General features: G+C 35.2%; 3 protein-coding genes across 8 annotated transcripts; 2 read left to right on the plus strand and 1 right to left on the minus strand.

Annotated features, from left to right (window-relative positions):
- Positions 1 to 93: 93 nt before the first annotated feature.
- LOC130800831 (uncharacterized) lies at positions 94 to 4454 on the plus strand. 3 transcript variants are annotated; one of them, XM_057664529.1, is made up of 7 exons: positions 94 to 564; positions 656 to 826; positions 3001 to 3165; positions 3251 to 3415; positions 3544 to 3678; positions 3778 to 3875; positions 3977 to 4454. In XM_057664529.1, the coding sequence occupies exons 1-7, from the start codon at positions 361 to 363 to the stop codon at positions 4164 to 4166; spliced, it is 1128 nt and encodes a 375-aa protein (XP_057520512.1). In that variant the 5' UTR covers positions 94 to 360; the 3' UTR covers positions 4167 to 4454. The 3 variants fall into 3 exon arrangements, with proteins under 3 accessions (XP_057520512.1, XP_057520513.1, XP_057520514.1); XM_057664531.1 differs by having other exon boundaries at positions 424 to 564; positions 666 to 826; XM_057664530.1 differs by lacking the exon at positions 656 to 826 and having other exon boundaries at positions 132 to 564.
- A 131-nt stretch (positions 4455 to 4585) lies between these two features.
- Positions 4586 to 17595, plus strand: LOC130800830 (DNA mismatch repair protein MSH4). 4 transcript variants are annotated; one of them, XM_057664526.1, is made up of 24 exons: positions 4586 to 4830; positions 6233 to 6436; positions 6608 to 6643; positions 6738 to 6850; positions 7903 to 7948; positions 8311 to 8357; positions 8753 to 8860; positions 9553 to 9628; positions 10263 to 10335; positions 10459 to 10601; positions 10700 to 10785; positions 11165 to 11304; positions 11391 to 11530; positions 11604 to 11654; positions 12210 to 12273; positions 13024 to 13167; positions 13266 to 13333; positions 13434 to 13492; positions 13936 to 14092; positions 14693 to 14745; positions 14822 to 14920; positions 15840 to 15954; positions 16028 to 16150; positions 16753 to 17595. In XM_057664526.1, exons 1-24 carry the CDS (start codon positions 4768 to 4770, stop codon positions 16915 to 16917), a joined length of 2373 nt encoding a protein of 790 aa, XP_057520509.1. In that variant the 5' UTR covers positions 4586 to 4767; the 3' UTR covers positions 16918 to 17595. The 4 variants fall into 4 exon arrangements, with proteins under 4 accessions (XP_057520509.1, XP_057520508.1, XP_057520511.1 ...); XM_057664525.1 differs by having other exon boundaries at positions 10263 to 10601; XM_057664527.1 differs by lacking the exons at positions 4586 to 4830; positions 6233 to 6436; positions 6608 to 6643; positions 6738 to 6850 and adding an exon at positions 6863 to 7553 and having other exon boundaries at positions 10263 to 10601.
- On the minus strand, positions 17363 to 19729 carry LOC130800832 (60S ribosomal protein L15-2). Its single transcript, XM_057664532.1, has 4 exons — positions 19627 to 19729; positions 19323 to 19489; positions 18476 to 18673; positions 17363 to 17916 (listed from the first exon to the last, which is right to left on the minus strand). Exons 1-4 carry the CDS (start codon positions 19628 to 19630, stop codon positions 17671 to 17673), a joined length of 615 nt encoding a protein of 204 aa, XP_057520515.1. The 5' UTR covers positions 19631 to 19729; the 3' UTR covers positions 17363 to 17670.
- Between the last annotated feature and the right edge of the window lie 3665 nt (positions 19730 to 23394).

Genomic DNA, 23394 nt, shown 5'->3' on the forward strand with positions numbered 1-23394 from the left:
GTAACCTATTTAAATGACACTATTATTTCCATGTATAATTAAATCTTCATGTTAGAAAATTTTGATTGTTGAAAAAAAAAATTCATAATCCAACTATGTTAGAGGTCAGAATCCCTGTTCAGAAAAGGTAAAATCCGAATCCAAATCAAAAGTGGTGTTGAAAATAATCCCACTTTTAATTTGAGTAGATTTCAACCCAAGACTATTGGGCAAATCAGGTGGGACCAACTAAGTAGTCTAAGAGTCAAGACTAAAACTCAAGGAAGCCTCAACTGTCGACTCCCACCAGAACACCCAGTCCGCTAGTCATACCAGTAACCATATCCATTTCAATTTTCAAGCACCAACACCTACACAACAATGGCGGAAGCAGCAATACCAGAAGAAGAAAATAAAACAGTCAAATACGGAATAATAGGAGTAGGAATGATGGGTAAAGAACACCTTATCAACCTTTACTACCTCCGTGATCACGGCGTCTCCGTCGTCTGTATCGCTGATCCTCACCCTCCTTCTCTTGATTCCGCCATTGATCTTGCCCACTTCTTTAATTGGACTCTTCAGGTATCAATTCTTATCTATATTTTCTACTAGCTTTTAGAAATTAAGAATTTTGGTTGATTAGGTTTTGAAGTTTGAATGGGTAATTTGGAAGGTGTTTTCAGGGCATATGGAGATGTTGGATAGTGGGTTGTGTGATGTAGTGATTGTTTCATCTCCAAATATGACTCATTATGAAATTTTGATGGATATTATTACTCATCCTAAACCTCATCATGTTCTTGTGGAGAAACCCCTCTGTACTACTGTACCCCATTGCAAACAGGTATTTATTTCATCATCAAATTTATGTTTATGAAACATCATGTTTGCTGACAAAGGTCCATTCAAACAACCTCTGTTTATGAATCATAATCGGTGTATTAACTAATTTAACTAATTTTAACCTAGGAAAATCATTAGGAAAAATAATAGAAAATGTTTTACCAAATCAAACTAAAAAAAATCGGCCAAAATCCCTTTCAAGAGGCTAAAGCCGACTAGGCTTTTTCAAAATCAAAGAAAAAGTTGAGTGCATGAAAATCTCAGCAAATTCCGAATGTTCGCCATTTTTTGCTAGGGTTTTAGAATTGAGCATATAATATACCATTGGAAAATTCTTGAAGTCTATTTTCCAACTCCACTAGTCTTGCATCGATATGATTTTCCTATCAAAAATTATGTTCAAAATAGTGAACATGTATTAAATTTCATCTCGATATTTTTTGCATTTTGCTCCTCTTCTTTGTCAAACTTATTCAATCAAGCCCAAACCATCCTACTTAACTTCATAGTCTTCAAAATCATAAACGATCAAAACCTCTTAAAATCAGCATAAATAACGAAAATGATTAAGGTAGCATAAATCTTCCAAAATAAGCACAAAATGACTAGCAATAACCATCACAAAGGAGTATAAATTATGAGAATCAATGCAAATAATTGGACTTATCACAGGAATCGACCACCGAATCAAAACATATACAACAAGTTTTTTGTTATGACTAACAAGGATAAGGTTGGTACATTCAACGTCGTAACCTCAGCATAGGCATTGGGGTAATGATATATTGTTCATGGCAAAGTCGAGGGGTACTTCAGTACTAAAGATATATGCAGTCTCATGAGTCTAATGATGAGCATACTCTTGTAGCTTTACGCTTGTAGTTGATTTTGATCTTAAAAAGGTGGGTTGCTTGAAAACACTCCCTAAAGTTGAGATTATTCTTTGTCAATGAACCAATTTAACCAAAAACTTAAGCTGATGGTTGAGGCCTCATGATATGTTATATACTCTAACACGCCCCCTCACACGAGAGCCCTTTGGGCTAGAATTGTAGATGCAACAAAAGCCCTTCTCATACTTGACACTAAATACTCCACTATAAATGAGGGGTGGTTGAGATTCGAACCCGTGATCTGTTGTCACGTTGGCTTCTTATACCACGTCAAGGAACCAATTCATAAATTGATAGTTGAAGCCTCATGATATGTTATATACAGTAACATTCATGATTAATTGAAAGGTGGAATTGTGTAGGAGAATTGGTGAAAGGTGGATTATTATTGTCAAATTTTCCTTTATCTAATCTAATTTCTTTGATTATAAATGGACTGATTTTCAAATGGCTTTTCCTATATTTGGATTGGTGTCATACTAGATCCTTTCCTCAAGTTGCATCTCATTGGTGTTTGGAGCTGTCTACATACTACCATGTATATCTAGATTTTGTTTGGTAATTGAAAGGATACAAATTGTGTCATCAAATTCCTTATCACAAGTTATGACAGATAGCTTCCCATTTTCTGAAAGGATCTGATAAATAAACACTTGCAAGCTAGACTGAAGAATGGAACTATTGGTATTCCTAAAAGGAATGCATAGGTGACATGTTGATCCTTGAGCCCAAACTCTAGACCAACGTCATCACTTTTTTATTCTGGAGTCCGACTAACGTATTATTTGAGGTCATAAGATCATTATATACATCGTCATGCAAATTGAGCTGTATGTTCATATTGTGCATCACAATGCTTAATGTTTATGTTTCTGTGATACTGTCCTTATTGTTTGGACTCAAGTATGGGTATGGGTACTGTATGTCTTTATGTATCCGAGTGTCCAAGTCTCCAAGATGCTTATTTTTAAAATACAGAACACTTAAATTTGATGTGAAGTAGCACATGGATCATTAAATCAATGACGTTTGCTACCAAGGGTTGATCAGAAATCACCTCTTTATTAGTTTTATAATTATTAACGGTAAGGTTGTGTACATCCAACACTCCCAAACCCCAACTTAGGTGGGAGCTACTTAATGGCATTGGGGTAATGGAATAAGAACACTTATATTTGATGGGTGGCCGTATGCCTGTACCTAAGTTTAAGACGATAGATCTGAAATTTTTATGTTAATAAAGCCAAATATAAGTCTTCTTTATTCTAGTTTTATTTTTTAGGTGATAGAAGCTGCCAAAATAAGACCAGATATAATGGTGCAAGTCGGTTTAGAGTACAGATACATGCCTCCAGTTGCCAAGCTGATAGAAATAGTGAAGGGCGGAGAGTTAGGTCCAATCAGAATGGTGTCAATAAGAGAGCATAGATTTCCGTTCTTGGTTAAGGTCAGTGGTGCTGCAATTTTTACGAACCAATCAGGAACTCACGTTGTTGTTCGGTATTTTATCCTATTTGATTGCGCATACATAGGTAAAGAACTGGAATCGATTCAATGCTAACACAGGAGGGACCTTAGTGGAGAAGTGCTGCCATTTCTTTGATCTCATGAGATTGTTTGTGGGTGCAAATCCTATTCGCGTGATGGCATCCGGGGCAATGGATGTTAATCACAAGGACGAGGTTTATGATGGAAAGGTAATTATTTTTTTGATTGTGTACTGAATCCGTACAACGATATGAATGACTTGAGGAAACTACTATGAGGAATTGTCGGAAGGAATTTTGTTTAATAGAACCTGTATAACTATTTAACCTGGAGACAGGTACCCGACATAATTGATAACGCATATGTTATCGTGGAATTTGAAAATGGTTCACGGGGCATGCTTGACCTGTGCATGTTTGCTGAAGGAAGCAAAAACGAGCAAGAAATATCCGTAGTTGGGGATGTCGGAAAGGTGATACCCTAAAAGTAAACTCAACTCCATTAATTAAGCACAACATCCAATTTGATGATTTCGTTATAAAAATCCTGAATCTGTGACAATTTCTTACAGGGTGAGGCCTTTGTCCCAGAAAGCATCGTAAGGTTTGGCACCCGAATAGCAGGCAGAGACGATGTGCAAACTGTACAAACGGTAGACGAACGAATAAAGTAAGCGATTCTATCTCTGAATCTTCTTGCTTCATGCACAATATGTTGATTTCGGTTTGGTAATAGAAAGTAAAGAATTTTCAATAAACATTACATTACAGATATGATGGATTGCATCATGGTTCAAGCTTCTTGGAGCACTTAAACTTCTTGAATGCCATCAGAAATAAGGACACCCGGACGCCTGAGGTTGATCTAGTAGACGGGCTGATTTCTGTGGCTATAGGAGTCGCTGCACAAGTGTCCATTGAGCTGGGTCGATTTGTTACAATAGACGAGGTCTTAAAATAATCGAGGATTCGAGGTAGCCCAAAATGTCGTCAGAATTGCTAGTCATTAGGAGATTACTATTTTCTGCTGAATTGACTCCTTTTCCTTTATATGTATTATACTGTAATGATGGAGGAATGTCTAAATTTTCTTCATGTTTTTAAGTAGTTACTTTACTGCTAGTTCTATATAGTTAAACTGTATTCCAATTATGGCCGGTTTTCCGTAGACCATAATCTTAAATCATTTCTTATACTGTTTATCATTTCTCTGGTAATAAAACTTTAATCATAAAAATTATGTTATTCACAATTTTCAAGTTATCACCTAATATCGTATTTCCAAAAAAAATGATGTGTTGGAGTCAATTTTATGAAAAAAAAAATCAGATGATTGAAGTAGAACCGATATGATTTCGAGAAATTTTACCGTCAAACATAAATTTATACTGAATTTTACAATAATCATTCGAACCGTATAATACCGACTATCAAACCTAGAGTAAAGAAAACTACCGCATAAGATTTCCTTGCCGCCTTTCCCTCTTGTGGCCTATAAATAGGTGGTTTTTGAAAATGAAAACACACTGAAATTTGAAGCGAGAGAACTCTGACTTGCGAAAATGGAGGACGACGGAGAGAAATCTTGGATCATAATCGGAATGATTGAAAACAGAGCCAAAGAGGTAATTCTCTCTTTCCACTTACCATATTTTTAGCGAGATTCTACTTCAATCACTTGCAATTTCCTTTCACTGTTGTAGATTCTGACATTTATGTTAGGTTTTGATAAGAACTGAAAATTAAACTTGCTAAAGATCGCATTTATCTGCTTGTGGATTCAAGAATGCTTAAAACGGTTTTTGTTAGCGTTTTTTCAACAAATTTTAGCTGCGACAGATTGTAGTGTTAACATTCACTTTGATTAGTGTATCGATTTCTAGAATTTCTGATTAATGAAATTTTGATGCTGAATAAGAACTTCAATGCGCAAATTTCATCTCCAATTTTGTTAAAACAAGAACCAAATCACCAAGTCTTGGAGGTGATGTTGATCACCTAATAACTCAATTCACGACTTACATCATCGAGGGACATGGGAGTGCACAAAGAGATTGAGGTTGCATGGTGATGGAGCTTCAAAGACCACAATAGGGTGATCGAACGAGCACCATGTGGCAGAAGATTAGTAGCTTCTGTCAATGCATGCTCGTTCGAACACGTGCAGTCAGAATAGTACGGGACAGCCTTGACATCTTCATGTGTGTGTGTGTCGTACTATTAACATTCCTTATTTCCTGATTATTGTGCTATAAAAGAAGGCTAGTAATCAGAAATTAAAGTATTGGTGAGAGAACCCCATTGGTGAGTTATTATTTAAGTGATTATTACTTTATTGTGTTGTTGAATCATACACCATTAAAAACATTGTGTTCTTGCTTAGCTTTGTTTCAATCTCCATTGTTAGTGCTCTGTTTTTGTTTGTCTTTTTACCTTCTTATTCACCATTTGAGGGTCCAAACACTTTCATTTCAATCATTCATCCAGGGCTGCATACACTTTTAGCTCAAGTAGTTTCTAATTTTTTGTATGATTTATTTTCTTGTAGCTTATTTTGTGCTTGTTGGTTACATTAATTGATTGCGATGCTAAAACATCAGGTAATGTTTTGTCATTTTGCTTATGTTTTGGCGTAGCTTAATTGTAAAGCGGAACAGTAACAACTGAGTAATGGCTGTAAAGAACAGAATTGTTTGTGATCGAAGTATACCACTTGTAATAGACCAGAAGTATATAACTTATCCAGGGATAGTTTGCACCACTCTTTATTTAGGTCAGCTAAGGCATGTATTGTGAATCAGGATTCTGATATTGTTGATTCAGTAATTTGTTAGTTTTTGTTGCTGTCTAAAGGGGGATCAAATTGGACTGTTAGTTAAGGATCTTCCAGCTTAACTTACATCAACTCTCCGGCAAGGGGATTTGTGCAGTTTTGTTGGTTTTTACGTTGTATATTTTTTGCTTGGAGATAATGTTTAATCAACAAGTTCAGTGTCAGAAGTGTGAAAATTGGTATTGCCCTGACAGGTTGGAGTTGCGGCTTTGGATTTAAGATCTGCTTCTCTTCACCTTTCTCAATACATTGAAACTAGTGGTTCTTACCAGAATACCAAGACTTTGTTGCAATTTTACGACCCAATGTTCATCATTGTTCCCCCCAGCAAATTGGCTCCTGATAGTATGGTTGGTGTGTCAGTATTAGTGGACAGATATTATTCTGCAAGCAAGAAGGTGATTGCCCCTTCTAAGCAATGTCATCTTTTGATCCATTGCATGACTTATGATTAGAGTCATGGTTCGGATCATCTTTGCCTTATGTATTTAACATTATATATTTCTATTGTTTCTGATGTAGCATTGCAACAAACAAAGTATATTCAATTTTGTTTGCTTTTTCTCCAGGTTATAATGGCTCGTGGTTGCTTTGATGACACCAAGGTTGTGCAACAACCCCAATTTAATTGTGATAACTTGGGTAACTAATTTTGATGTTGTGCTGTTATCTCTTACTGATGACGCCTTTAAGGTCCAGGGAGCTGTCTTGGTCAAGAACTTGGCAGCAAAGGAGCCTTCGGCCCTTGGTCTTGATAGCTACTACAAACAATATTACCTTTGTTTAGCTGCAGCAGCTGCTACTATTAAGTGGTATTTTTTTTGAGCGCTCTGCTTCTTGTTTGTGAAAAATATATTAATCTTTCTTCTGTTCAAATTAAATCAGAACTCAACAGCTTTTGTCTTCTGTTTTGCCTAGTTAAAATCATCATTCTCTTGGATTTGCCAAAAACACGATGCACTCTTCTATATCTTCATTATATGTTTTGGGATCTTTTTAGGATGTCCGATAAGGTGAAAATTGAAATGGATTTGGTAATTTCAGTTAAATAGGAGGTTTAGAATTCTTCTATCCACCAAGAACAGGACTCTTGGTTCTGTCATCTGTGACATAGAAGTTTAAGAGTGCTTCAATTTTTCAAAAGCTCTATGACCATTGGTGGAGATCTGATATCCTCTATCAAATGCATATTAGTCGACAAATAACTAAAATTTGTTTACTACCTCTCTAAAAGGTCTTGAGGTTTAAGTTTCTGTTATCTAGATGCTTGTGGGTTTTGGGGTTCCTGAAACGTAAAATTTAAGTGGTCCAGTGTATTTTTTTGGAGATACCCTTTTCTGTTATCCAGATGTTACATATATTTCCGCCCTTAATTTTTATTTTCTGGCTTTGCCTAGTTGTTACAGCTTTGATCTGTGATTTGTATCCATTCTGCAGCAACCATTATGCTTAGATGATCTTTACTTTGGAAGAAACAAATTTCTCTGCCTACTTTCTCCTTCAAATACCTCCATGGTTACATTTTTCTCTTTTAATTCCATTTAGATAATGCTTCGACTTCTGATCTTACACAAGTATCTCTTGTAATTTGCTTATATTGGTATGTAAATGTAGTCATTGCATAGAGGCCTAGCAAGTAGCAAGAGTATCTTTCTATCAAGAAACACAAGTAAAATAATGCAACCGAATTTGATGGATTTGTAGATCATGAAGCCTTGAATGTACTGTTGTCTTGTTGGAGGACCTTCAAAATTCAAATGGCTGATATGGATTCCTCTCTTAAATTTAAAATGAAAATACACAACAGATTTCTGCTGATGCGAATTTTCAAGGCTTATAATGAGAAATTCTTAATGTTGTGCAGGACAGAAGCAGAAAAAGGAGTTATTATCACAAATCATTCACTATCGGTTAGCCTTGTGTCTGTCATTTTCTTAGTGATGTGTGAAACTCATGTCTACGTTCTTTTATGAGATATCTCTGATCCCTATGACTTCCTTTTAGAAGTTTAATTTTTTGCAAATTCACAAATATATATTTCCCTCCTTTGGAAATCTTGAGAAAAAAAATTAATTCACTAGTTTGAAAAACCTAGGGTCAGTTCATATCATTCATTTCACGTGGACCTTATGCTTCTAATGCCCATTAGGATTCCTCAACGAGAGGCAGATTTGTCTCTCAGATTGCTGTTTAAGTTTTAAGAATTGCATATTGTACTCAGAGCTCAACTTCGTTGTTGTTGGATAATAATTTTAACTTTCTAACCTTTCAGGTCACTTTTAACGGATCATTTGATCACATGAATATTGATGCTACCAGGTACCTTCTTGAGTCACTAGATAGATATGATGTGCTGCTCATGTGGGGAACTGATGTCTGTTGAATATACTTTTGTTGACTCTGATTAACATGCACAAACAAGAAAATTTAACCAATTGGGTAGTCCGTCTCTGATCTATGTAGTTACCGTGAACAAAATATTAAATGTTGACTATTTTCTAACACTATTTCTGAGTGCCTCAGAAACTTCATTGGCCATTGCTATCTGCACATACACACACAAACATGTTTTGGTTTCTGATCATGAGCATTCAGTTTGAAAAACTAGGAAGAGATGAATGACATTTGAGGATTGTCTGTTTTCATTGTCTTTTCTGCAAGTTTTTAATTGATCCATGTCATTGGAAGTATTAACCTGCTCTATGTGTTAACAGTGTACAAAACTTGGAACTCATTGAGCCATTGCATTCTAATCTTTGGGGAACAAGCAACAAGAAAAAAAGTCTTTTTCATATGCTAAAGACAACAAGAACCACTGGAGGGTATGCTATTTTATGAATCCGAGAAGGAATGTTATTCGATGAATCACGTAGGCGGGTACCAATTACCATAGGTATTTTGATAGTAGTTTTCTAGAAGTAACTTGCAAAACAAGTTAGTCACTTCTGAGGTGAAAGTAAGATGAAAATGTGAGCTTGTAATAAATAGAGAACATAGTATAGAGAAAATGCTGTCTTAATATATGTTGAATTGTGTAAGATCTTCTTAACTCAATGGGAGAGACTTTGTCCTCTCAAAACCCGTTAACTATCCTTTACATTCTGTATATCCATTTATCACCACTAATATCATGAGCATTATCACTGCATCATCTTCAAGCTATTTCATACATAAGCTGTAACGTATTAATCTGTAATATGAAAAGCTAACATGGATAGTCAATGAGAAGCAAGAAAGCTGATAATTACTTAGTTTTCCTGCTGATAGAAAAATTTTGTCAATGAATGCAATAGACCTGAGACTGTATCTTAACTTCATTCTTACTGATAGCAGACAATCACTATGTAAAAAGGACATCAAATAAACCATGTTTGGCTGTTTCTTCCATCTCTGAAGCGCAGATAATTAATCTGTAATTTTGCAATGTCCTTGCAACTACATGATCATCTTGTATTGTCTTCCTCTTTCTTAAGACTTTTTGTGCAATTTACTATGTGTTGTTTTCTGTTTTCAGTACTAGACTACTCCGTGCTAATCTTCTGCAGCCTCTGAAAGACATTGAAACTATAAATGCTCGACTAGATTGTCTGGTTAGTGCAATATGTTTGTTTCTGGCACTCAGGCACCCTATTATAAAGCTCATTGTTTTACGATTCATTAGATTGTATTTTTAACAAGTTCAACACAAATATTGTTTTCTTAAACTTTTATGCAGAAACTCAAAGCAGATTACTGCAACATTTAAATTTCAATATGCATGGGCATCTTTCTCATTCGGAATTCAGATAAACAAACATTGGAAATTGAATTAATAAACAGCATCTCTATTGACAAGCAACTCTCCATTTGATACTTTTGCTATAGCTAGTTGAAGAGAACCTCTATTTGATGAAAAGAAGTGTTTTAAAAGCTCCTAAAATATTGAGATAACCTCACATTTCCCGATCATGGTTTTTTGAGTCTTAAGTCTTATACCCTTTGAGCATTAAGTAACCCTTGCTTGTCTAAATAAACTCAAAATTGATCCTTTTATTTAATTGCTCAAAATATGTTTCAAAAATCTTTGCATATCCCTACGATTTTAGTCATTCTGCTTGTCTCTTTTTCACATGATTTCATTTATTGTATCTCTTGATTTTGTTATTAATCTCTGTTTTGGGCCGACTGCTGAGGTTCCTAAAGCCTGATGTTGTCAAGGAAATCTTTTCATGAAATTTTGTCCAGGATGAACTGATGAGCAATGAGCAGCTTTTCTTTGGACTATCTCAGGTTCTCCGTAAATTTCCGAAAGAAACTGGTAAAAAGAAACAAGAGCAGGAAGATAGGAGGATGTGCTATTTTTCTGTTTGCTCGTTAGCTTATTCACAAACTCAAATTTCAAATAATAAAATAGATCACTCCTTTGATGTCTATGTTTCAGACAGAGTACTCTGTCACTTTTGCTTCAAGCCAAAAGTAACAAATAAGGTCTTGGCTGGTGGTGGTGCTCGAAAGAGCCAGATAATAATATCAAGCATTATACTTCTCAAAACAGCTTTAGATGCGTTGCCTTTACTCTCCACGGTAAATTCTACTACTTTAATAGATGTACAAAGTCCTGCACTTTCAGACCATTCTGTGCAGCCCAACTGATGATGAATGATGATCATTCATTGCTTCAGGGGTTGAAAGATGCAAAAAGCTTCCTGCTTGGAAAAATATACAAGTCTATATGTGAAAATGATAAATATGCACTCATTAGACAAAGGTAGTGTTATTCTGCAAATTACCATTGACAAATCAGACAAGCGTTAATATTCTCCAGCACTTCTATATAAAAACTGGCATACCGTCTCGTTAGGATGCATTCTTCTTGTGCTCTTCTGTTATGCTCTATTATAAATTCTTGTTCATGACATTGCACAATTTCGTCAGCTTTTGCAGCTGAACTTGTAAACAACCAAATTTAGAAGCTGATCTTTGTGCCTTTAGCTTTATTTGTCTGTGTATGCCCATAACCCAATAAGTGCATTTTCAGGACAGGTAAAACGTATTTGGATGCATGTGTGTATTCACACATACAAATTCAGGACACACCTTGATCTGATTTCAGAAATTTATTTATAAAATGTCAAATGATCTTTCAGAATTGGAGAAGTGATAGATGAGGATGTGGTTCATGCAAGGGTTCCTTTTATTGCCAGAACACAACAATGTTTTGCCATAAAGGCTGGAATAGATGGACTGCTTGATGTTGCAAGAAGAACGTTTTGTGATACCAGTGAAGGTATTAGCTTACTTTTTTGGGGGAAGTTTCAGGAAATTCTTACATTTGTTGACCTTATAACCAATCACACATTTTGTGTTTGACAGCTATACATAAGCTCACAAACAAGTATCGTGAAGATTTTAAACTGCCAAACCTAAAGCTCCCTTTCAACAACAGACAAGGGTTTTACTTGAGCATCCCTCAGAAAGAGGTTCAAGGAAAGCTCCCCAGTAAATTCATACAGGTTTTGAACAAAGCTTTTGACTCTAGATGACTATATTCTGTACTACACAGATATTTTGACTTTTGCTGAGCAGGTTGTGAAACATGGAAATAATTTACACTGCTCAACTCTGGAACTTGCATCAGTGAGTATCATCTTAATGTGAAACTCTTTCAAAATCCTTTTCTTTGAGCATGAACATCAATTATGAATTGTGAACTGCATCATACTCTTCTCCAGGCTATTATTAAAGCATGTGAAAAGTTTACCAATCCAACTTAATTTGTGTACTAATTGATATCTATCTTCTTGGCTCGACTCATTTGGAATAAATGTCTTAGATATTGACTTGCTTCCAATACATGAGTTTTTCTGTTGTAATATTACCTACCTTTTTTGTGCCATATCAGAGAGGAAACTAAAGCAAATAATCATATTTCATGTAAAAAAAGAATACAGAAACATAAATGGTTCTTCATTAATGTTTACTACCATTAGGTCAGAGAAAGTGATTAATGACGTGAATTTCTGCGCATTTATGGCAAGTGTGGCTTTGAGTAATACACAGTGAGTTGTGGCTCTTAAGGCAGATATAAAATTGTTTGCACCCCTGCATACTAGTTTCACTTCTTGTTGTTATGGAACAATATCTTTTGTACTTTCTATATTTCATTTAATGTTTTACATGTAAATTTTACAGCTGAATGTCAGGAACAAGTCTGCAGCTGCAGAGTGTTGTTCGAGAACAGAACTATGTTTGGAAGGTTGTATTTAACCCTTTTGTAAGTGACATAGAACCAAAACAATTATGATTTGTTGCCAGTATTTTATTCCAAAACTATAAACAAAAGAGTAAAGCATTTTCCACTCTTCTAAAAAACGTATTTTCTGTTATTGGGTATTGTCTAGCAAGTCAACGGCATTACTGTTAAAGATTTTTACTTGTACTACGCTTGAAGGATTTTGTATGAAACTTAAAACCATGATTGCTGGAAATTCAGGGTAATCTCTCTTTGTTCAGTGTTATTAATCCCTGGTAAATTCTTGCTGTCTATCTGCGTAATAACATTTGGCATCATAACCTATAAAATTCAATAGGTTGGCTTAATGTGGCTATTAGAATCCCACCCCTTCATCCTCGTTTATTTGAACTGGGATATAGTGACTGGTTCTCTGTAATGACTACTACTTGACTCAATTACTCAATAGTATTGGAACTACTCTTATTCCCAATGTTCTATTGTTACCCTATATGATCCTTCTTTCATCTTTCTACTTCTATATTGGAACTACTCTTATCCCCCTTTTTCTATTGTTACCTTATGCCTTTGGGTCTTATTGCAAATTATATATTGCTACTTGCTTTGTAGAGGAAATAACATTTCAAGATGGGATCCAATTTATATGGTCTTTTCGTTTCTCATTATAATGGCTACCAAGACCAAGCAAAGGATAGGTCTAGTAGGCATTAGATCTAATACGTAAAAATTAACAATGTTTTATATGAATTGCAGCCCTCAATGATTCCATCAGGGAAGATGTATCTGCACTCACGTTGCTCGCGGAGGTCTTGTGCCTTCTGGATATGATTGTCAATTCATTTGCTCACATGATATCAACCAAACCTGTGGATCGATATATAAGACCAGAATTTACAGGTAAATAGCATACATTTAAGTTATATTTAAGTTGTTCATTTTGTTTTTAAGTGCTAGCAATGGTTGTTTAACAATAATTACATCATATCATCTTGCAGATAGTGGCCCATTGGCTATTGATGCTGGACGACACCCTATCCTTGAGAGCATACACGATGACTATATTGTATGAGATACATGTGTTTTTCTTGTGGCTGTGTTCCAGATTATCTTGTAACAGAAAGTGCCTGACAAATTGTTTCTCCTTTTTATATTCTTTTTGGCAGCCTAACAGTATCTTTCTTTCAGAAGCATCAAACATGGTGGTTGTTATGGGGCCTAACATGTAAGAAAAACTTCCGTCATTTTGGCATAGTGTTAACTGTTAACTATTTGTTTTGTTCTATGTTAAAATTTATCAGTATATATGTGTTTTATCTTTGACTATCCTTGCATCAATAAAAGCTCAAGCCATGTATACACGAGTTTACAAACCGCATAAATAGTTAATTAACCTTTTGTCTATGAGTGAGCTGTCATGCCATTAATTCCGTGACCTTGGGTTTTTGATTCTAATCGTAGATTGACTCAAATCACCCTTCAAAAAATTGATTTTCTACTTCACTTTCTCTTGGAGTCTGAGGTCTTCCTATAACAATAGCATCTTAATATTATACATAAAATTTTTTGGGAATTATCATTCTCTTTACTAAGACACTCCATGTTTCTATGAATAGGGAAGTCTTAATTTGCACTTCAAGAAGCATAAATTAGTGTTTTCCTTTTCAGGAGTGGAAAGAGCACTTACCTACAACAAGTGTGTCTTATTGTCATCCTTGCTCAGATAGGATGCTATGTACCAGCACGATTCTCTACTGTAAGAGTGGTTGACCGCATATTTACACGAATGGGGGCTGTAGACAATCTCGAATCTAATTCAAGCACGGTAAGACTTCTCAACAGTATGGACATATGGCTCATCTAATATATCTCAGTTATCAAAAGTCTGATCTGAATTACAATGATATGGAGCCAAGACTGGTTTCCCCCCTATGCTACACTCCTGTGAGGATTTTCTGACAAAGGAGTATGAGTAATGTTGTAGTAAAAGGAGTAAAACTATTTATCTTGCGTGAAGGACACCAAATATAGAATTCTTCCTGTAGCCTAGTATATGGAAAATAGATTGCACTAAGATCTTTCATGTGGATACCAAATGAGAATTGAGACTTGAGGATAGAACTCAGATGAAATTTTACTGCCTTTTTCTAGTGTTTGAATAAAACATCTTCACCGGGTGGCAAGCGTATTTTTCTTAAATCATCAGGGCGGTATTAGTGAAACCCTCATGGTGTCCATGAAGAACTGAGAGGGGAGGGAGTGCAACCTTGTCAACTGCAAGGGGATAAGTTATCATATGTACTTCTATAAGGCATAGCTGTCCCTTCATTCTTTTTCTAAACTGGCATTTTATGGAGGCATTGATACTTGTACTGAATTTACATCTCTAGAGAAAATCATTACTGGATCCGTTTTGGTTTTACAGTTCATGACAGAGATGAAAGAGACAGCTTTCATAATGCAGAACGTTTTTCAAAGGTACTTGTGATCGGTGACTCGTGAGGTTGAATGGTGTCAATGATTCATATGTCATATGATTGGCAACTATGTGCAGAAGTTTGATAGTCATGGATGAACTGGGGAGGGCCACTTCGTCATCTGACGGATTTGCAATTGCATGGAGCTGCTGTGAGCATCTTTTATCTCTCAAAGCGTGAGTAACTGAGAACTTAGCATCTAGTTCTTCTATAGGTATTTGGTAAAAACAGCTGTATGTAACAGTAAGCTGCTAATTGCCAAAATCTACGTGCGCCATATAAATTTAACTTACCGAAGAAATCGTGAACTAGAATCTTCTAGAAAGTGCTGCTAGGATTGCTTCTAGAAATTGACTGCTGTTGGTATACTGTGCCATGTTGCTTGATGTTTGCTGCAGGTTTGTGGCCTACAGATGCTAACTAATCCCCAAAACAGGCTTTCACAGTCTCAAATTCATGTGAAAGGATTGCATCTTGTTTCTTACTATTGTGCGAATGACATCTAGGTTAAAGGAGTGAAAACTCGAGAATTACGCTTGCTCCTGGTAGAAGTTGAGTTGTACTTAGCTAGTCATTCCTCATTTTCTTTTACTTTGAGATTATTAATTCATTCAGACGTTTATTTTAAATTCTCTACCAGAGTCATACACTAATACCAGACTTTGTTCTTGCCGCTGTTCCATGACGATTACAATATTTCATCACCCCACTGCTATTGAGTGACTCTCACCTAGGCAAACCTAACCTTGTAAAACAAAGAGGTCGTTTGAACATGCATGACAAGCTTCATTTCAAGTTTGGCAAATGCCCTTACTAGTCAAGTAACGTTCATATTTCGACTGATGTCAATTCATGATATAACTCTCTGCTATTAAATGTTATTACGCTAGTTTCAAGTCATGTTTAGCTAGTCATCTTGGACTTTAAGCTGTATATATACAGTTTACTAGGGAACCATTATACTTGTATACGAATAACTGAAATAAGACCAAGACTTCTAGCTCAAGCTGCTATTGTTTGACTTGGCATTTTATTTTATTGATATTGTGCCTTATCCATGAAAGTTGACACATGGTTATTTACTGATTCTAATAGGTATACTATTTTTGCCACTCATATGGAAAACTTGTCAGACTTAGCAACTCTCTACCCGAATGTGAAGATCCTACACTTTCATGTTGACATAAAAAACAACCGCTTGGATTTCAAGGTAGCAAGCTGAAAATTTCTATGAGAAGAGTTCCTTCTTTAACTGTGACTAAACACTTGATTCATCTTGCCAGTTCCAACTGAAGGATGGGCCACGGTATATTCCCCATTATGGCCTTCTACTGGCAGGTGTAGCAGGACTTCCTAATTCTGTAATCGAGATAGCCTCAAACATCACGTCAAGAATCATAAAACAGGTGATTCATATATCGTAGTCAGTCTGATTATATTGTGTTTAAGCATATTCACTAATTCACTGCAAGATGTCCATTTTGCGCCTTATTATGGGAATTTGCAGCAATTAAAGACAACATATTTGTTGTTACATGAGTAAAATTGCGTACATTTGTCCCCTCAAACTCCGTCTTGATAGTAGTCACTTGGCATTGCACATTGGAGACTGCAGTAATGACATGTTAATAGATTGGTTTATATGATTATATTTTGTGATTCTAACAGATGACATGATAGATTGTTGTAAAGATAACATACAATCCTAAGAATTGAAGTGACTGAGTTTAATCTAGTATTATCTACTCTATACTCCTAGCTAATTTACAATAACTGATGAATCATATTTGAAAATTTTTTCCATCTACCTATAATGAAGTGCATTTTTCTTGTCCTTTTTCCATGGTCATTATCTTGTTGATTCACAATGCTAGTTGTTTGACCTTTCAAAGTTGTCTCAGTCTCTCAGATTACATGATGTTATGATCAAACTGGTTTAGTAGTCACATTCCTTTCCTTTTTCTTGTTATGAGTTCTGTAGTCACATTTTAGTATCAAACATGCACAGGAAGCTAAGAAAATGGAGGTGAATGAACTACAATACTATCCCATTCAGATGGTTTACCGTGTGGCTCAAAGGCTGTTATGCTTGAAATACTCCAATCATGATGAAGATTCAGTCAGAGAAGCACTTCAAACTCTGAAAGAGAGTTACCTTAGTGGCATCTTATAGAGATTGAGAACTGGCGTACTTTTTCAACTATCATGAATTGTACTTCTATTTAGATAACTTTCTGTCAAATGTTGATACCACCAGCACAGAATAATATTGATTCACCAACAATCCAATGTTGTGTCCCTCTGAAACAGTCCTTTGTTCTATTCAGATAACTTTCTGTCAAATGTTGATACCATAAGCAGTCAGCATAGCATAATGTTGATTTACAACAATCCTATGTAGTGTCCCTACAAATCAATCCAAGATGCATGTTCTCTGTCTAGCCTATTAGCCACATCATTGCATCGCAACTACATTGTAAAAGATTCTGAACAACTTCAAAAACGTCCATAATTGGCATTGATCATAAATGTGATGGCGCAGGTTTGAGAGTTGCTGCAAGTTTGTTCAAATATATTGGAAGGTATAGAACACAACAGATTATCTGCTTCTCACCGCATTAAACCAAAGACATTGCAAAAAGACTATATACTACAAAAAAATCTCAAAAACAAAAGCCGAGACTTTCACACAGGATAATAAGAAAGCCTCCAACCTTGATTTCAACTATAGATTCAAATCCCACAGATAACAAACAAAAAAGGAACAATAAGCAACCAAAAACATGGAGAGACCACAGCACAGTTCACGCTCCTGTTCTACTAAGTCTTTAACCAACTTGATAGCCTCAAATACAGACAAAGTAAGTGATGTAGCAGACCAAAAAAGACCCCACAATAGATAACACATGGAAAGGCAATGCCCAAATCAACGGTATCGGCGCAAAGACACGGTTTGGTTTCTCTTCCATGTTGCCCTGCGAGAAGGCCTGTTCTTGTGGTTATTGTGACCCTTACCACGAAGACCTCTGAATTTCTTCCCTGCAGATGTAAGACCACGAAGTTCCCTATGCTTGTGAACAGGGTTACAAATCCAGTTGATTCTTGGGTTGTTTCTGATGGCATTGTGGGCAGGGTCAACAAGGATCACTTCAAAATACTTATAGGTTGAGTCCTGCATAAGCACCACGGACATTAGAATTTCATTTACAGGTTCATTTTCTCAGGTGTTCTAACTTCTACGGGAAAAAAAATGCGAGACAGTGGGCATCAAATCTTTAGATGTTTTTTACAACCCCGTAGTTCCCTAAAATTTGTCCAAATGCCATAGGCATACCAATTAATGGAGGACAACTTATTCAGGACAGGAGAATAAATTGAAATGAGTGAAAAAAGAGAGTCAAAAATAAGTCACAACTCACAACTCACAACAATGCCAAGAGCCTTAATCCCAACTATATGGGTCGGCTCATGAATAGCAACAGCAGCAACAACACCAATGAATTTTTGTTTGAAAAAAGCCTCAACTACTGCATAGCGGGGTGGCTATATATAAAACAAAATCTTGCAATCATCATTTGCTAATAGCAAACTCACGTAGAGCAGCCTCAGCTACCACAAAGTGGTGTTGACCACAGCTATAGGAATTCAAAAATACTCATCATTTGCCCAATTCTACATTAAATAGAACATAATGTGACATCTAAAAAAAATTGGATGACCAAATGACAAACCTCATTGAGCCAGTAAGAATTGACAACCCTAAGGCCACCCAATTTGCGACCAGCACGCTCTTCTGCAACTGACCTCTTGCTTCTCTGAAACTTCAATTGGGTAACTCCCTGGTTTGTTGGCTTACCATACACAATACCCTTTGGCACAGGCCTCTTACGACCACCTCTTCTCACACGAACACGGTAAATCACAAATCCCTGACAAAAGTTATAAACATCCAATCAATGAATTCATTTCATAAACCTCATGCAAATCAAGAACTAGAGTATATAACATAACTTCATATAACTAGGAAATCCCACCACATTTTTCAACCCTCAACCACTAACAATTCAACGTATGTTCATATTAAAATATCACTAGTCAACAACTCATACAATTCCCAGTTCCAAAGATCAATGTCAAAGCTCAATCCATTCATGGGCTAGCATCATAAACCGATATAAATAAACAGGAAATATCATCGTAAACTACAAGTTTCAAATGGAGTCCGAAAATCATAAGGAGACCAAATGTGGGTTTTCTTCCAACAATGTAATCTATCTCAAATAATAAAACCTAGCTTAATAGGAACAATACAAACATTGAACAAACAAGAAAACAGATTTATTCCTCTACATTACAATTCCTATAGTAACTTGAAACGATTTTAGGAGCATTAAATCTAATGTTTTTATACCTGAAAACCTAGCAATCCAATCGAAGAAATGATTTATATGTAAATAAAGGATCTAAAACCTAAGGGTAACATAATTTAGACAGAAGTGATTCGACAAAGCATGAAACAAATGCAAACATTTGAAGAATGGTACAAAGAGTTTCAAAGATAAAACGAGAAAAATGTACCTGTTTGGCCTTGTATCCGAGTCTGCGAGCCTTGTCAGGACGAGTTGGACGAGTGACTCTGACAATGGAAGGAAGCTGACGATATTCCCAACACCTAACCCTAAGAACGAACCTCATCACATCGGATTGCTTCTTCCTCCATAGCTCAGACACGTACTTGTACGCACCTGATTATCATCACAGCATTTCAAAATTGTTCAAATAGAAATCAGATCACAGAATTGATATGCACATAGATTATCAGAAGCGTGTAATCGAAGAAAACATGGTCTCGAAAATTGAGAGAGAAGAGAGAAATACTCACCCATGGCTGCTGCTGCAAAAGTCGAGAGAAACTAGGGTTTCCACCAGATAGAGAGGGTTAAAAAAACTTAAAAAGGGTTTTGTAGTCCGGCTAATTAAACCCTCCGAGTTTTATGGGTGGGTTGTTTCTTGTTGGACCTTGGCCCATTTAACTGACTGGCCCGATTACCAGATTGTTTAATGGTCTTCACAAATTCTTAATTGAGACGAAAATTTGAAAAGCTTAATTCAATTTATCAAAAAAATAAATAAAATAATACAACTTTCAACTTTATTCCAAAACTAAGCGTGAAATTCTTAAACCTTAAGTTTGGGGCTGTTCACAGTTAGGTCAAAAAATGTCAAATAGTTGTTCGCAGTTAGCAACTGCGAACAGCCCTTTGACCAGTTTTGACATGTTCGCAGTTACTAACTGCGAACAGAATGCTCCACAAATACGCAGATCAACTCCCTTCTTTTTTATTTTTTCCAATTCTCAAAACCCTACCTTATCACTCAATATTCTCCCTCAAAAACCATAGATTCAATCCATCAATTCTTACATTCCTCTTTCAATTTGGCACTTTAAAATTAGTCTGAGATACTCTAACTTGCTCAAAGGTAAACTTGTTTGCGTTTTTTTAGTATATATGTAGTTTTTTATTGTTTTAATCAAATTTGCTTATTTTTTCAAATGTAGGTTACTAGTTCTTAAATCAAGACTCTTCTTAATTATCCATAACTATTCAAGGTAATTTTTAATTGTTTTTATAGCTTTATGTTGTTTTTTGAAGTATTGTTGTTGATAAGCTTATTGAATTAGTTGAATTCAATGTTAATAATATTATTAGAAATGTTGATGTTGATGTTGATGTTGGTATTAGAAATATAACTTATTAATTAATTTATTATTTGGATTTTATGTGTATTATATATGTATGAACTTAGTTACTTTATGGACTTTATTAATTTTTAGACCAAAATAGATTATAATCAAATGAATATAATGTACTTGTATGCGCATGTAGTTGATGATGATGTTGATTTTGTTTGTATTAATGTAGAAAATGGCATCATTTCGCATCACTATAGTATGTTTTTAGAATGGTTCTATTCGAGAAAGTAGTTGCAAGTTCATTATATTGGGGGAAGACGTAGGTTGTTTGCATGCAACTCGAACATGGATTTGAACCAATTTGAACGTTTTATATGTTCTAAGATTGGATTGGATTGGATCCCACTAGAAGTACCGTAAATTTAAGCTTTAAATATGACATGAGTTAAGAATTGCTTGCCTTGCCTGTTGAGGATAATGAGGCTATAGATGCTATGTGGGAGCATTCAAAGTCCCCAAATTTCCTCTTTGGAGTTATACGTAGAAGTACCATTAGGGAATGTAGTTGCTTTTAATCCTACTTCTACCCCTATGCCTATATTAACTCAGGAAACCGTAAATCCCGTTGTTTCTTCCGCATCTTGTACTTTTTCTCAATCCCCTATAAATTAAGTTCCGCATCTTGTACTTTCATACCCCGTTGACGTTGCTGGGCCATCACAACAATCACAGTACCAGTCCCCTTCACTGCCAGAGCGACACCCGAACGCCTCTTACTACCGTAGAAGGCGTAGGAGACCAACTCAGTTGGATAGGGTAGATGAGGATCGTGAGCGTTAACGTTTCGCTTTTGTGTATTTGAATCGACTATATATATATATATATATATATATATATATATATATATATATATATATATATATATATATATACACACACACACACACACATATATATTTTTATTTAGTTGTATATTTCAAACATTTGTAACTGCGAACAGTCCCAAACCTCAGGTTTAAGAGTTTTACGCTTACTTTTGTAATAAAGTTGAAAGTTGTATTGTTTTGTTCATTTTTTCGAAAATATGTTTTATCCTTTTCAAATTTTCATTTGAGACCGATTCTTAAAAGCCCAGGTCAAATCTAATTTATATTAATTTAAAAAATAAACTGCTGCTCAAACTAAAGTGTGCGTGTTAAATGGGATGTAAAAAGTCACATAATTTATTTGGGGTTATAACATAATACATTTGGTGTTATACCAGTATATATTTGGAGTTATAACTTCAAATATATTATGTTATAGCCCCAAATAAACATTAAGTAAGCATAAATTATAATGTAAATAGGTATTAAGAATACGGTAAGTAAGCATTAATCTTTAATGGGCTGGGCTTGAGATACGTCTCTTCAAGAGACTAACTGAATAAAATAATAAAAAATTACAGCAAGTCTTGTATGAGACAGTCTCACCGTGAGTATTTAAAATCCTTTTTTCGTTGTAAAATACTTGTTATATTACATTTATTTATAGACCTACGATTGTGAGAAATCGTCTCCCGATAAGATGACTTCAAAACAAGAAGCTTAAATGCTAATTATTCTATTATTTGGGCTATTTAACTCCTGCTTGGAGAAAATCTCACACAAGAATTTGGGGAATAACATTCAATGAACTAAGAGTAGGAGTAGCCTTGAGTAGAAGTGTTTAATACAGACCGGTACCCGATTTCACCCAACTTTATAACCGAATCCGATTTGACTCGACTTAAAAATGAATTTACTAATATTTAAAAACCAATATAAACACCAAATTCGATTCTAAATCGACCAAAAATACCTTACACGAAATCAACTCGACAACTCGCATGAACCCCTGAATTGAGCCCTTGACATGGATTGATTGTTTCTTGCACGTTTTATTTTCGATACACGTTTACTTTATTATATCATTCCCATTCCCAAAATTTCCTGCTTAGCATTCAAGCAGTATCATTCCACATTTCCTCTCAAGCACCAAAAAAAAAAAAAAACAAAACAATGGAGATCTCTTCCACCATCCCCACCTTCATTTCACCTAAAAAAACCTCCATTTCCCACAAAAACATCATCTTCTCATACCAATCCAAATCCAGTAAACCCACTTTCTTCATCCCCAAATCCATCCCCTGTTTCATCACCCACCAAATTATGGCCTCTGTTATGTGGTCGGCGACGATATCGATACTAATCAAATCATTCCCTCAAATTTCTCTTCATTAAACCCATCTAATCCTCAAGATTACAAAATGTTGGGATCTTATGTATTTGATGTCTCTCTGATTCTAACGGCCTTTTAGGTTTATGCTCGCTTTCGGGATGATGATATGAAATCAAGCAAGATAATGTCAAGTTTGGGCATATATAATTGTATTGGTTGGATTATAGGTTAGATGAATTACAAGTAGTTCAATTGAATCTAAGACTAGTTGTCAAGTGACATTTTCAGTTCATAGTTTAGGAACTTTTTGCAATAGAAGGCTTATTTTTAAAATTTTCATTAAATTTTAAGTTAACTCACTCCGGTCTTTTAAGTATTGTGCCAATTTTAGTTTGAGATTGATTAATTCCAAATATAGTCAATATAATAGTTTGGATATGAGTTATTTTTACGTTGGTTGATTTAGGATTATGTTAGGATAATGTATTTTGGGTCATAAGGTGATGCATGCATTAAAAAAAAAAACCAACATATTTAGTAAATGAGTTTTAACTAATTTATTGATTTGTTTGTAACTTATTAATTAATCAAATAATTAAAAAAAACCTATTTGATATATAATTTTTAAACCAATTGAAAAACTATTTGAAAGTCAAAATGCATTTACCAACTCTTTTTTAATACGATCTTACTATGAGACAATTTTTAAATTACCGTAAATGGTCCGACTAAATTAATCAAAATATTCACCTTAAA

The sequence above is a fragment of the Amaranthus tricolor genome, chromosome 15, assembly GCF_026212465.1.
Source record: "Amaranthus tricolor cultivar Red isolate AtriRed21 chromosome 15, ASM2621246v1, whole genome shotgun sequence".
NCBI lineage: Eukaryota > Viridiplantae > Streptophyta > Magnoliopsida > Caryophyllales > Amaranthaceae > Amaranthus > Amaranthus tricolor.